At 45.4% G+C, this 15,564-nt stretch overlaps 1 protein-coding gene across 1 annotated transcript; it reads left to right on the forward strand.

Annotated features, from left to right (window-relative positions):
* The first annotated feature begins 892 nt into the window (after positions 1-892).
* DOLPP1 (dolichyldiphosphatase 1) lies at positions 893-13,980 on the forward strand. The gene is made up of 8 exons (XM_015878949.2): positions 893-1,023; positions 6,682-6,782; positions 8,474-8,558; positions 8,812-8,911; positions 9,746-9,844; positions 11,115-11,243; positions 12,163-12,252; positions 12,620-13,980. Exons 1-8 carry the CDS (start codon positions 948-950, stop codon positions 12,654-12,656), a joined length of 717 nt encoding a protein of 238 aa, XP_015734435.1. The 5' UTR covers positions 893-947; the 3' UTR covers positions 12,657-13,980.
* Positions 13,981-15,564: the final 1,584 nt, after the last annotated feature.

Consider the following 15,564-nt stretch of genomic DNA (forward strand, 5'->3'; position numbering starts at 1 on the left):
TTTCTTGCTATGACAGGCTCGGTGCCAACCTGAAAAGGCTTTTAAAATGAGCTGGATATAATCGTTATTGGAACACCACAGGATGCGTTTAGCCCAGCCTGTGTCCTGAGGTGAAGAAAACAACCCAACCCTTTCCCTGTCTCTTGCCTATGTGTATGGCTGCTTATGTTTATGGCTTCCTATGCTGCTCTCAGGTTCTTTTTGTCTTTATTTTTAACTGGAATTAATTTAGTTTGCTTTGAGCTATGTTTGCCTTTTAGGAGCTGGTTTTGCATGTATTCCCTGCTCTGTCCTCAGTCTCTCCAGGTAAGCTTTGCTCTGTGATTTTGATCGGGTTTGCAATGGGGGGAACTTATTATCCCTAATAAATACACGAATTTTCCACACAGCTCACACTTTGTGCAGCACCGAGTGAGGCGTTATGCCTCCAAGCAGTGAAATAACGCAGTGCAGCTGCATCAATCTCGGTTATAACAGAACAGTGACCTCTTACAGGCCTTCCCCCCACACACAGGGCCGGCCCGTTGCTCGTCGTGCTGTGAGGAGCCCAGCGGTCCCTTTAAGACCCCCCGCCATTACGCCCCTTCCTCAGCCCCCCGCGCCAACCTCCACAGCTGATTGGCTATAGAGGGTTGCAATGGAAGCTGGTGATTGGCTAATCTGCATAGCTCTTCCCTCCAATGAGGAAAGAGCATGAGGCCCGCCTTTCTCTCCATTGGTTTTCCCGCTACCTGCGTCCCCATCCCATTGGGCGGCGATGCAAGCAGCCTATTGGCTCTGCCACTCCCCGGGTTCGATTTTTAATTGGGTAGCCCTGGGTTGGCCGGCACCTCACCTGTCTCTCATCATCATTGGCTCGCTACTCACATCTCCCCCGCCCATTGGTCGCACCGCCCCGTAACTGCTCCCCAATTGGTTGTTGCGGCCCGGCCCGGTATCCGGGTAAGATGGCCGCAGTCGGTGAGTGCTCGCTCCCCGCTCCGTGGCGGCCGGTGTCCCTCACTCACGTCGAATATCCCGCAGGTAACGCTCCGCTTCGTCCCCGCCCGAACCTCCCCGCCGTTATTCTTAATGGCGGGCCCCACCCGCCGCCCCACGGCACCTCATAGGGCCGGGCTGGCGGCTGCCAAATAGTGAGCCATTGACTGGGCGCCTGCAGGCGGCGGGGCGCGCGTGCGCACTGAGGGACGGTGGGTCTTGCTGCGAGATAGTGAGCCTAAAGGGGGGACTCGGCGCATGCGCATTGTGCGGGGCGCTGTGCCTATGGGGCTATGGGGATGGGGTCCTGGCCATGTAGTGCAGTGGGGCTATAGGGCCCGGCCTTACTGCCACCCCTCAGTGCGGTTAAGTGAAGCCGTGAGGTCTCGGTGTGGTGCTCTGGGGGCTCCTCAGGTGCTTTGAGCTGTGCTGAGGCAGGAAGGTATAGCAGCACGTTAAGCATTAGGGTGTCAGTCTTAACTAACCTTTGAGCTGGTCAAAGTCTGACCGACTACTCAGCAGTGTAGTACCTAAAGCTGCTTTATGTGTTTTCCTTCACCCCCTTCACCTTTTCCTTTGTGTTCTTCTGCTCCCCTGCTTCTCAAGCATCCCACTAAGCTAAGGAGAACAGAGGGAATCTTTCCTCATAGCACTCTGTCTCCTCTCTATCTGAACCTGGCAATGCACGGTGTCCTGTGTGCTCCTCCTTGGGCTGTGTTGGGAAATAAAGGTTGAAATCTGAAGGTTTGGCTGTGCAAGGGTCACCCGACAGACCTTAAGGAATCATAGTCATAGAATCATTTGAGTTGGAGGAGACCCTGAATGGGAAAAGGACCCTTGAGGTATGTGACAAGATGATTATCTCCTCTCATCATTGACTGTTTTATCTACAGGCCAGTGCAGAAGGTGATTGTGTGGGGCAGGTAAATCATAGCCAGCAAAGGGCTCTGCGGTACAGGGAAGAGCACTGTGCTGGGCTTGGGTCAAATAAGTGATTCCAGAAGCCCAAAAACACAGTGGACTGAAAGAATAAAACATTTCCAGGTGGTCAAAGTTTCTTCATCCACACTGATCCAGAGAAATGCGTTGCATGAAGGTGGTCAGGCTGATGTTTTGCCTTGGATTTAAGGGAAGTGATCTGACTTTATTTAGAAAGCTGTTATGTTCAGTCTGTGTAGGGCTTAAGTCCAGATCCATTAAAGCTGCTAGGTAATATATTTATAAAATAATGATGAGCGGTATGGTTCGGTACAGTGGAATTGATGTAACCTTGTGCTGACAGAGTGGGGTCAGAATGAGAAATAGATCCTGCTTTTACCAACATAAATTATTAAACTCTTGGCACGTCACGTCCCGTCGTGTGACAAACTCTTGCTCTTGGCTGAGCCCTGGGGCTGCTGGCCTGGCATGCAGTGAGCTGAGCCATGGTGGCAACTGACTCTTCAAATCTCTCATCTTTAAAGACTTCCAGCACAGAGCTGCTGTTGTCCCAGCTTTTGTCTGCAGCGAGTGAGTGCCCTTCCACTGCGATCAGCTGAAAACTGCTGTTTGTCTGACAGAGGAAGCCTGTTCATGGCCTATCTGCTAGTGGCTGTGGAAGGGGCAGGTGCCTCCAGAAGGGTGCTCATCTTTCCTGCCTTCCTCTAATGTTTCCTTGTCGATGCAGGTACTTCAGATGTGTGTTCGAGGTGCTCGGGTGGCTGCACGGCCTTTGGGGCTTCCTGCAGTGTCAGCTTTGAGGAACAACCTGCTAAAATGATCTGCAAACGGATGGAGGGATGGCATTTTTGGGAAGCTAACTGAAAAATCAGTGGTAGAAAACATCAAAATCAAAGCTAGAGAAAAGGTGAAAGATGGCGATGCTACTTGGCAATGCATTAAAGCATGCTGCTGGAGAGGATGCTCTATAAAAATGTCCTGCTGTCACTTTGCATTGCAGCAACTGTGCTTTTGTTGAGACCAAGGGATCATTTGGCACAGTGTCCAGTCCCTGGCAGGTGGGCAGGAGTAATGCTCCTTCTGTATATCTTCCAGTAATGAGTTGGTGATTGCATCGGGATTGTGATGTCCTTTAATGGCTTCGTAAAAGCTGTTCTCTGATTTTGTCTAATTGCTCTTTGAACCCATTTCCACTTTGGATCTCTACAGTACCAATGGCACTAAGATTTGTAATAGCTTAAGGTTTTTTTTCCTGCTTTTAAGCCCGCTGCTCAGTAATTTCATTGAACGCTCTCTATTTCATGTGCAGTGAGATGTAACAAATGTTTACCATTTCTCTGTATCATACATGAGCCAGTTCCTTTTCACTTGAAAACTGGAGCTCCTCGATACATGTGGCTGCCGTTCCATTACTGTTATCTCCATCCACTTTTCATTTGCCTTTGCTATGTTTGCTGTTACAGTGCATCAAGAATCACAGAATTTTGGGTCAGCAACTTCTGACTCTTAAAATGTTCTCCTTGGTTTTTGGACTGCTCCAGAGCAGTGGATGCTACTCAGAAGGTATTGACTCATGCTAAGCTGGAGGTGATTTTTTAACTAAACTAAAAGCCACTGCTGTGTGTGTGTAATTAGGGTTGGGTTTCTTTCCCTGTGCGTTACTTTGCATGGGACTTAAAACACATCTACAGGGACTTCCTGCCTGTGGGGTGAGTTTCGCTGGAGGAGAAACACAGAGTCCTTTGGTTCAGCTGGGATCCTTAAAGCTTTGGGTCTTTTTCACATTGGACAAGCAGTGAGGAGTGAACCCTGCAGTGGCAAACCCTATATCTGCAGGATGGCAGAGAATCTTCCTGTTTGCTATTGTCAGGCAGAAGTGGAGAGACAAGTGGGCAGAGCTGGCTGAGAATCAGCCTGTGATGCTCCTATAAGCACATCTGTGCTGCAGGCCCTTGCCCTGTGTTCTGCTCGGGGTGGAAGCTCATGAACTGGGGCTCATCTCACACCTCAGTATTTCTTTGCAACCCAGTGATTTGGTTCCTTCAATGCTGGGTTTTACGTTCAGTCTTTCTGCAGAAGTTTAATGTCTGTGTGTCTCATGGTGTAGTTTAAAGCCTCCTGAAAATGTTCTTATTGTTCCACAGCTTGTGACAGCAGGATATGTTCAAGCAGAGGAAATGGAAATCAGACATGAATACTTACTGGTGTCAATGCACGTGAAACAAAATACACCGTCTGTCTGCGCAGCTTGCACCTCAACCAGCAGCAGTGCCACGAGTAGATGCCTCAATAGGAAGCCGCAGTGGTAGAGCCAGGTCTTGTGGTAGGATGTGGGTAGTGCTGTTGATTCACGTTTTTCTTATGTGCAGGTTGAGCTGGTGTGGCAAACCTTGCATGTTTCCCCTGAAAGAATGCTGGGGAAAACGTTGAATTAGAGCAGAAGTAAATGCTGAGTGAAGGCGGAAGAAATGATGTACTTCTGAGCTACGAGTGCTGTTTCTTCTGTTCATCCCTCGGATGCCTGTAATTGAGGTAGTTAGGTTCTTTATTGTTTCATCTTCCTCTTTAAATGATGCTGGACTTATTGAAAGAAATAAAACAAAACAAGCTCAACAAATAAGAACCCAAACTCTGTATTAAGTATATTTTTCTCTTGTAGTTTCCTGAGGTTTTGGCGCTTCTCATCAGGCGTGTTCTCCCTGCTCGTAAGCACTGCTTTGTGTTCTCAAGTTGAAGCACAATTGAAGACTTCTTTTTATAGAAGGTAGCGTGGAACCTGCTTGCTCCATCTGACTGGACGTGAAGCTGCCGGCTCTCCGGCTATTCCCCACTCTTTGGGATGAGGTCCCTGAGTGTGTTGGAGCGTGAGAGTGGGCAGAAGTGACACAAGTTGTCATTCCCTGGGGCTCTGAGCAGTGCTCAGCATGGCCTTGCTCTCCGAGCTCCCTTCCAGTCACTTCAGAGCTGGTTCAGTTAGTGTAGCTCTGCCTTAACCTGCTAATCTAGTGAGTGCTTTTAGGATGGTATTAATGAGTTTCTGGTGCAGTTTACAGGGCACAGCCTTCAGTTAATGCACAGCTGTTTTGTCACCTCAAGGAGAAAGAGCAGCTTCAGAACATGATTCTGTTTGATTTCTGTTGGCCACAGCAATAGGAAATTCTATGGGTACTGTCTCTGTGCTGCATTAAAGGGACAGTTAAGTGTTGAGGGGACTGATTTGTAATATTGGTTTCAGGTGGAAAGTGTGTGCTGGTGGTTTCATTTATTGGTAGTGCTATATGATAACACTGTGGAGGATCCTCAATATGATGTTACTGGTGCTATTTACATTAAAGACGACTTCCTGAAGCATTCCTCTGTCTGTGCAGGTAACAGACAGCCCCCTGTCCTTCCCCAGGAGACAAATAATATGGTTTCTGTTGACAAAATAATGTCTTGAATACCAAAATGCTTATGTACCATTTACAGACAGTGATCTGAAATACGGTGATTCCTCAGTGAGGAACTAACCCTTATTGACAATGCTGGAGCTGAGGCTTATGGAAAGTGTTCCTAAAGCTTTCAGTTTGGATTGTCTGGTAGCTTATCTAATGGATTTCTTCTTCATTTAAGGTCAGTTCATAGAGTATGATTTATATGAAACCCTAAGGGGTATGATGCTCTGTTGTTAGGCAGCTGATGCACCTACATCCACTTTGCATTGCCTTGATATGTTGCAGTTCTGCATTGGTGGCTTCTGGAACCCACCTGCTGCGGAGCAAACCTGCCATGTGTCATAGGAAAAGTTCCAAATTCAGTGTTTTCTAACACTTTCCAGGTAATGACCAAAACATAACCTCACTCCAGCCAAACCCCTGTGTTATTGAAGGGTTTATCCTGAGAGTCTCCTGCATTTCACTGGTGTTACAAACTAAAACACGTAGGAATAGATGATGAAGTTGTTCTCAAATCTAATTCTTCAGGGAACAGAAGCAGGACAGACTCGGGTTGCAATTTTCTAGCTCTGTGCTGTTGCTTTCCTCTTCCTGTGTCCGTGCAAGTTCAGGATAAAACAGATGCATGTTTGAAGTACCTTATGTCCTCTTGTGAGATCTCCTGGATTCTTGCAGGGGATGACTACACTGTTTGCTAGTGAGGGTGCAGGCCCTGTATCCCCTCTGTATGACACAAGTGGACTAGTGGCAATAAAATCCTTGGCTTTCCTTTTTTTTTTTTTCCTCCTTTCATCTGCAGTGTTTAGCTGTTTGTTTCCTCCCTGTGCTGCTAATGCTAGTGTTCATGCAGACACATGGTGAGACAGATTAGGAAGCTGATCCAGCTGAAAACGAACCCTTTTTAGGAAGGGAGTGGGAAAGGATTTGTTTAGGGAGTGTTTGCTGGTAATTGCTGGCACGGGTAGGCAGTATGAATGCGGGGAGGGAAAGATGCTGCCTCTTTTACAGCAGCCTGTGCTTATACTGGATTAAAGTGGCACTGGGCCCGCACCCGTGGTCATTGTTGTAAGTTGGCTGGCAGTAATCTCTGCAGGAGGATGCCAAGCTCCTCTCATCCCTGCTTTTGAGCCTGCATGTGAACACTGCTGCCTTCCTTGCCTCAGCTCCCGTCGGGCTCCAGCAGTTGTTGTCAGTCAGCAAAATGGAGACGTGCTGCAGTGCTGAGTTTACCCCTCTGCTCTCAGCAATTCAGGGCAGCAGCTGACCCACATCCTGGTGGCAAGTACTTGTGAAGTTCAGGCTGATTTGTTTCTCTTGTTTGTTTCCCTAGGTGATTTCTCTGGTCAGCTTTTAGCTTATTTGAGTCTTGGTCCAATATTCATTATTGTTGGCTTTGTAACGCTCATCATATTCAAGAGAGAGCTTCACACGGTGAGTTTTCCTCTCCCTTCCCAGCTCCTTACCATAGAAATCTTGTCATTTGTGACGTGGTGCTCCTGTTTTCACACTTTTGCTCTTTATAAACAGGGGAGAAAAAAGCTTAGGTAAGATGATCTGCTGTCAGCAGCAGAAGGTGCTGTCATTTGTAATGGGCTAAAAGATCAGTCTTTGCTGATGTTCTGTTACTCCATGCTATGTTTTAGCCCTATCTGTGCACAGACATTGATGAGAGAGATCTGAGATTCAATGCTGCTTCGTGGTGGGATATAGTAGTGTTTTACCTTGATCCAAAATCCATGAGGGTCGTAGCACTAACAGGGTTTGCAAGATGGATAATGTGCAGGAAATAGTGTCTGACTCAGTAGGATGTGCTTTCTTTGAACAGCACTGAGGCACAAAATAAGATTCCAAATAAAACCTACAAATTCCTGCGGGACTGGATCTGTCTCAGGGCTGCTTCCCAGCTGTGCATTGAATAGCAGGGACAGAAGAGACTCTTGCTTCTGTCCAAGTGAGCAATAAAGGACTCTTCATTAGTGCTTTGTCTGCTCCGACAGGTGGTTGGGGGTCAGTCATGGATAAATGCTCTTCAGGAGGTATGAAGCATTTGTAAAATTTACCCTCGGTAAACAGATAAAATGGGGTCGCTGGAAGACTTTTTGGCAGCAGGTTCCTGATACGAGGCCATGGTGTCATGGGAACCAGCAGCTCAAGGGACCTGGGAATGGGACTTGTAGGTTCCTAAACTGAAGGAAAGACAGCTGTTAAATGTAGGCAATCCAACTCTTTATTTTCGCTGACCCAGGGCTGAACATAATCTAGAGCAACTATTGCCTTAAAATTAACAGATTTGTGGGTGCATTGGCTTGTTAGATGTTGGTGATGCAGCAAGGGTTGAGGTTGGTTCCCAGTTCATGTGAAAAGTCACCTTTGGGGTGGTGTGAGACCCCAGCTGCCCATGAATCAGGACATAGAATGGGAAATTCAAATAGGACTGAGTGTTAAAGAGTCAGAGCATCATCACCAGATGGGGATTTTGTCACAGCAATAGGACTTGATCTAGAAGGGCTGTATGAAATCATGGTGATCTTAGAAGTTTTTTCCACCTTTCAAGTCCAACCGTCAACCCACTGCCACCGCATCTGCCAATGTGGTTGTGGAATAAGAAAAACAGCAATTGCTGCCAGTCCGTCTCAGTTCATAATGTAACTTCATTTTAGACTGAAGACAGCAGCTTCAGGATGAAAACATTCATAGAGGGGAAAAGCCAGAAAGCCTAAAAAGTTGCTCTTTGAGCTAATTACCCAAATAATGGTGTGTGTGCTCCCCCTGTTGGCCGACAATGTCGGACCATCCCTTGGAACTTGCTGGGTTTAAAAAGTATTATTTTCTGTGCTCACTGGTGGGGGTATGCAAACGTTATTGAACAAGTGTCATTCTTGTCCTCTGAATTATCTGCTGACAAGCTTTGAATGCACAATATGTTGACAGATACACAAGGGAGACTGAAAAATAAATGCTTTTCTTCCTCAGCTAGAGTACTGTGGAGCTGTTGGTTGTAATTCTGGTAGTCAAAAAAAAGAATATTAGAAATGCATGACTTGGGGGTTTTTCTACAGAGAGAACCTGGTAAGTAGATGAATCTTTTTAAATAGGATGACACGGTTGTCTTGCCTTCACAGATCTCTTTCTTGGGAGGGCTGGCTTTCAACGAGGGAGTGAACTGGTTAATAAAAAATGTTATCCGGGAGCCACGGCCCTGTGAAGGTACGGTACGGCCCATTGCTGACATGGGATTGCTTGACCTGGAGTGGAATGATAATTGTGGGGTGTTAGAAGGTGCTTTCCTGTTTGCCTCGTGTTGGCTTTGGATGTTGGGGTGTAAGAAGGCTGGCAGAGATGTGTCCTGTGAAGCTGTGTGCGCAGACTCCAGTGGAGTCGTTTGGCTTTACCTTTGGAGTGTTCCTGTTGCTGTGTACAGAGCAGACCTTGACCATACTCTTTCTTCTTCTCTTCCCAGAAGCCCATTCAACAGTGACCACAAAATATGGGATGCCGTCCAGCCACTCCCAGTTCATGTGGTTTTTCTCTGTCTATTCATTTCTGTTCCTTTATTTAAGGTAAAAATTCAGTATCAGGTTTTGGCTGTTAACATGTTGAAACACCTCCGATAGATGGCTTCAATGCCATGTGCTGCTTCAGCACACGGTGAAGTTAAATCTGAGGCCCTCCACAATTTGATGTGGCTAAAGTGGATGAAGTGTTTCTATTGGAATGTAGGGCTGTGGTTACCACTGCTGAAAAGGGAAGGGTAGGGGTGGGCTTCCTGATGCCTGTCTGAGCACAGGTCTCCTCATTTGTTTTTTATAAGCCATGATGATCCTTTTAGTGTGAGAGAAGGGGCGGGTGGTGAATAGAGAGGAGGAAAGAAGAGCTGCTTTCTCATGTATCTGCTCAGTTTTGTCAGTGGGGTTGTCTGTGATCTCAGGTAATACCTCTTGCCCACTTGCATGACCTTTTAGTTCATCTCCCATACCAAGTACTGTCTTTTTGCGCTGTGCTGTTCTGAAGCTCTTGCTGGGCATGGCTCTGTCTTGTGGCTCCAAGTGTGAAGGACAAAACTCATAGTTCCTTCTGGCTTTGTGGGCAGCGGAGGACTCTGAGGTCTTGGCTCCCTGTTGCATATGCTCAGCATGTGCCTTTCACATCAGTTGTGGTAATTGTGAGCGTTCTGCCTTCCATCACAGTGATCCCTGAAAATAGTTGAAGAGAGAAGTATGGCTTTCTGGCTTCTCTGTAAGTGCTGCCAGTGGGACAGACTGATGCTGGGATGATACTGAGCTGCCCATCACCCCTTGGAGCAGAGCTTTCCTAGGGTTTCAGAGGTAGTGAGAGTAGTTACAAGGACTCCTCAGCTTCCTGCCACTGTGCTAATGGCTCTCCATCTCTTTCAGAATGCACCAAACAAACAATGCGAGGTTTCTGGATTTACTATGGCGACATGTGCTGTCCATCTGCCTCGTCACAGTGGCTTTGCTAGTCTCATATAGTAGGTATGGAGCAATTGTTTGTCTTATGCTCTCATACACCCCTGTGGCTTTTAACAGCCAGCAGATCTGTCCTTCTTTGTCCTGCATTTCTGATGTAACTCTCCACGACTGCCCTGTACAAGTGAGAGAGCTTTGTGGAAGCTGCTGCGTTGCCATGAGCCCCTTCAGATAACAAACCAAAGGTGCTACGTGTGTAGTGCTTCACCGATGCATTTATGAAACCTGAGATCAGCTGAGCCTGCGCCCGACCCCCTGCTGGCTCCATTGCCATGCTCCAGCCTCACTGCCTAGCCCTCTTTCCAGCACTAATCATGAAAGCATTGCACCATGGCTTGGCACACCAGCATCTGCAGCACGTGGGTTGCTACAGTCGGTCAAACTGTTTGTTTTGCTTGAGCATTAGCTACAGACATTTAGAGCTGTTTGACTTGCAAGATTGAGTTATGTTAACACGACGAGTAAAGAAAATGAAGTGTTGATAATGATTTACTTTTCTCCTTTAACAAATAATACAATGAGCTCCAGCGTGTGGAAACAGACAGATTCTGGCTGGAAATAAGGCTGTATCTTCCACAGAAAAGCAGTTTGCACAGTTGACTACATACGAGAGCTGCCTCCTTAGTACTGGTTACTTTTAAAACTGACAGGACGACTTCATAAAAGGACTAATTAAAATAGAGACTAACTTGAAATCTTTCTGCAAGGCAGGTCAACTAAGGTGATCTTAATGGCCACATACATGGGGGGAGAAGAATTTGGGGTATGATTTGTGTAGGTTGTGTGCAGGGGCAACGTTAGGAACCATAAGTACAGCTCTCTGGTTGGTTGCACCTGCAGTAGGTGCTCTGTAGTTGTAGCCTGTGTGTTGTCACACTTGAGAGCTGGAAAATTAAGACAAGAATGCCGTCTGTTTTAAGTCCTCAAGGAGGACTTGGAGGGGACTTCTGCTGCTGGCTTTGGAGAAGTCTCTTGTGGGAACCCAGAGTGGCAGTTCTTCAGCTCTTCCAAAGATATGTGGTGAATTATTCAGTTAAGCTCCAAGTAGAAACGCTGTAAGCTGAACCTACTGTAGCAGAGGAGGCACAGTTTGTATTCCAGCTTTTCCAACTTGTTTTTGGTTGACTTTCTAATGAAACGTGAAGTAAAACATCCACTTCTAACATCTGGAGGATAACTTCCTCAAAACCTGGGAGAGTCCAGTGAAGTATCAGCCCTTGAGTCACACCTACTCTTGCTTTAATGCCTGTCTGCTGACTTTTCTCTTCCACTGCAGGGTTTATTTGCTTTACCACACCTGGAGCCAAGTCTTATATGGAGGTGTGGCAGGAAGTGTTATGGCCATAGCCTGGTTTGCCTTCACACAAGAGATACTAACTCCTCTCTTCCCAAGGATAGCTGCATGGTGAGTCTCTGTTCTGTGAAGGTTTTATTCCTGCAAGTCTGCATTTCTTGGATCACCGTGGTGCTCATTAAATGAGCTTCTTGAAATGAGTTGATTGCACAGTAAAGTACAACTCCCTGGTACCTGGAAAAAAAAAAGTGTAAAATTTGTACCTCTCATCTGAAGGAAAACAAATGCAAAAGTACTTTAGTCTCTAAAACAGTTGTAGCTGCGTAAGCCTTGTCTCCATGGGCTGTCAAAGTCCCGTGGACTGTGTTATAAGTATTAGAAATGGGAATTCCTGGGTTCTGTTCCAGCTTTGATGGCTTTGTTGTACAGCTTATAACTTGTTCTTCTGTGTTTTCTTCTGCATGTCTATACAAAAGATCACGTATGGATGGGGGAGAGAGGACATTTAAGAAACACATTTGTAAGGCCCCTCTGAAGTTGTGGGTTGTGGCAGAGTATTGGTTAAGAAGTAGCTTTTCATATCATAGAATGGTTTGGGAAGGAAGGGACCTTAAAGCTCCCCTAATTTCAACCCCTGTTGTGGGTTGGGTGTCCCCCACCAGTTCAGGCTGCCCAGGGCCCCACACAGCCTGGCCTTGGGCACCTCCAGGGATGGGGCCTCTGTAACTTCTTTGAGTGACTTCTTAATCAGTTTTAACAACCAAGTGAGATTATAAAGCCATTTAAACTTAACAGAATCCAAAAAAATTATATAAGGAAAGAAAAACCAATATTTTCTTTGATTGGATTTTACAAGGAGCCTTCTTCCCAGACTTGAAGGAAAATAGAATAGCAGTGTTATGTTTGAACCAGATTTTATGCCGTGTCGTTATGTGTTAGGGTTGATTAGTTTTTGTATTCTGATCAAAACTGGGGTAGAGGAAAAAAAATATATAATTTCTCTGCTTTCTACCACCTTGTCTATTTTCAGGCCCATTTCAGAGTTCTTTTTAATCCGAGACACCAGCCTCATTCCTAACATCCTGTGGTTTGAATATACAGTCACAAGAGCAGAAGCAAGGTAAGTGATCTGAGGTGAGGGGGCAAGAGCTGTCACTAGCTTGACTTGAGGTGTAGTTTTTATGTATTAGAAAATAATGGTGCTGTGGATGGAGTAGTGTAGGAAACCCCAAGTAAGTCATTATTTCAACTTTCCACCCTGTGTTTCTTGCGAGCAGGTGTTTTTGATCTTGCATTTTGTGTGAGCTTGTGCACACTTAGTCCTAGAACAGCCACCATGTTCTGTAGAGAGCAGGCAGGACCGATCTCCCTGCAGAATGTGATGGGGGTGGCTTTATTTTTGTATGGATCTGCGCAAGGCCTTGCTTTAATCCTTCTGTCTTTTACCTACTGGCTTGCCTCTCACCTTGTCCTCTGTTGTGTTGCAGAAACAGACAGCGCAAGCTGGGTACGAAGCTCCAGTGACTCAGGAGGTGTGGGGACCAGAGCGTGTGTTTTAACAGAGACAGACAAGAGCAGAGACCTGGGAGCAGCAAGGAGCCTTTAAACGGACGGACCAAAGGAACAGGCAGGGACCATACCCAAAACCTGAAAGCCTTTGCTCTGCTTTAGCAGCTAGCTGGATGCTCCCCGATGCATGTGGGACCGTGCAGGAGTAGAAACTCATTTTCAACACAGATGCACATTTGCCGGTTGGAATGTACCATCATGTCTACGTCAGGGGAAGGGGGAGAAAATGCCTGGTGTCATGTTTGGGGGAGGGAAAACCAAAAATGAATAATTTCTGTGACTTTTTTTCTTATTTTTTTTCTTATTTTTTTTCTTTAGCATGAAATATACACACTATTTATTTATTTTTTTTTAACTGGAGCTATTGTTTTTGGGGTGGGTGAGGCCTTGTGTGTTTTGTATTGCTTTTTATTTTTGTTTGGGGTTTTTCATTTTGGAAGAAGATGACAAAACTCATCTCCAGTCGATGGTGGTTAATTGGGGCTTTTAGTTTTTAAACATTTCTCAGGAGGGAGGGGAGCAGAGATGGCACAACTGAAAAGGGAGAGGAGGGTTTCTTCCCTTTCTACAACCAGCCTGGGTGATCAAGACCAATTCCAGCTGCACTTTGTACAGATAGAAAGTACTGCAGATTTGAGGGTTTTTAAACATTAGTGATGATTCTGTGGGGAAGCCTGCACGGATTCCGTTAAGGGGAGTGAGTGAGTGTGAGTGTGTGTGTGTAAAACAAAGGAAAACTGAAATACACTGATATTATTATTATTATTATTTCTACTGCTGCTCCTGGTGTGTAATTAGCAGGGGTGTCTCAGAATCTCTTCTAGGTGGCAAGGTTACCATACATATCTCATGTTTATTTCATCTCTTCCTTTATTCTTTTATTACCTCAGGGTTGTTGGGATCTGTACAGCATCTGTTGTTGTACTTGGTGTGCTACTGATGGCACTAGAAACCCATTGGTTATAAGCAATGCTATGCTCCAGTAAGAGTCAGCCCAAAGCCTTACAAAATTCAGTTGCTTGTCTCTGTCTTAAGCACTGGATTTTTATTTATTTTTTATTTTTTGTTAAAAGAGAAGGATTTTAAGTGTGAACAAAATAACAACTGTAAACAAAGAAGGTGAACAACTAACAGCTGGCTCAGCTGCTGTGTGAACTTTTGGGGAGTCCTGTTGGAATCCAATTGTGAACTCAAGTAGTGAACTTATCCTGCCAGTCTTTATGGTGGGTTGCTCGGGGTTCTGCAGGAGTAACATTGAATACCAAACTCCTACAAACAAGTTTTGTTTTCCGTCCTTCTTCCATTTGGATTCTTTGGCTCGTCAGCTCTCTGGGTGCTGTGTCTCTGTGGGAGTGTGCCTGCCATCTGTGTGTGCTGGTGATGCCTCCAACTTCAGCCGTCCATGAGTTAACCTGGCAAGGGCTATACTCAACGTGCTTCAGGGCTGTGCATGGACACTTTCTGTATTTCTGGTATATAATGCAGCAGTTCAAGTGTAAGTACAGAGAAATATTCATTCAAAGCACAATTGACTTGAACTTTCACAGATAAAGGACAGCTTCTGAACTGGCTCAAAGGTCATCGGTGTGCCTTCAATGCAGTCGTGAGCAGAGGTAAAATGACTGTCACATCTCAGTCTTGCTGCCTGCTTTAAACAGACTCCTGCATTATAAAGCTGCTTGAAGTGAGATGTTTCTGCTCATCTTGATTTATATTTTTTTAAAATTATTTTTATTTATTGTTTTTTTTAAGTTTTCATCTGTGCCTGTTGCCATAGGAGTCTGTGTGTTCATCTGGAGTGGGAGTTGGCTGCTGTAGAAGCTACTGGACGACCAGAGTATTAACCGTAGAGTAGAAAGTAGCAGTCCTGATTTAATTCAGGAATGAAGCCATTTAAACTTCTCTGTTTAGGTAGCTTTGTGTAGTGAACTAATTGTTTTTCAGTTGCATTGAGTCAGGTTTAGGAGCTGTTCTAACTTTTTGCATAATATGAGAGGTCCTGTTTCTCTTACCATCTGAAGGACCTGAGCACTGGGTCTGCTTTGAAGGTGCACCCAAATAAAGAGGTATCTTACAGCTTTCACAAGAACATGCAACTGGACTTGCTCTATTAAAATTAGGATAGACCATCACGTAAGCCATGTAGTGGTATCTTAGGAATGAGTTTGAAAGCTGGTACTCATCACTTATGACTTACTGTTTTATTTTTTTCCTTGCATCACTTAGAAATTAACTTACAAAGCCAGAAGGGAGATCACAGGCTCTTCCCTAAGGGAAAGGCTGAAAAGTGCTTAAGGAGTGGATAGCAATTCTTTGGTTTCTTGTAAGCCAGCTGGCAAAACTGCGTGGAAGCAGAAGTTGAACTAGGGAAGGGATTACGTGTCCTCATGGAGAGCATGCAGTGTACAAAGCTGTTCCTCTTCATGTTGCCTTCAAACCCAAGCTTCCTACAGTAATGCTTAGGAGTGTGATAGGGAGGAGAAGAGCTCTCGTAAGACACTGTAATAAACTGTGTTCTGTGATTTGTTTGTAATCTGCATCTTCCATCTACTCTTGCTGTACCTTTCCTGAAGTCTTTGCAATATTTGATGGTAGAAATTTGTTAGCGATCCCATGGATTTTCTTAACTAAATGGTGCTGTGCAGGGAAAAAGATTCAAGCTCTGCCTTACTCTAAACTTGTATGAAGTCTCCTGCCACTAGTTTTCTGAAACAAAAATATTTCCTTTGGAGTACATGGCTTTGCAAGCAGATGCTTTCAAGTTCCTCCCCTGTACAAAAGGGCTGGATGGAGATATAAGAAAATAAAAGGAAGGTGACAGAACATCATGGTTCACTGTTCTTGCTGTCCCCACATGTGAACA

Source organism: Coturnix japonica, chromosome 17 (assembly GCF_001577835.2).
Source record: "Coturnix japonica isolate 7356 chromosome 17, Coturnix japonica 2.1, whole genome shotgun sequence".
Taxonomy (NCBI): Eukaryota; Metazoa; Chordata; class Aves; order Galliformes; family Phasianidae; genus Coturnix; species Coturnix japonica.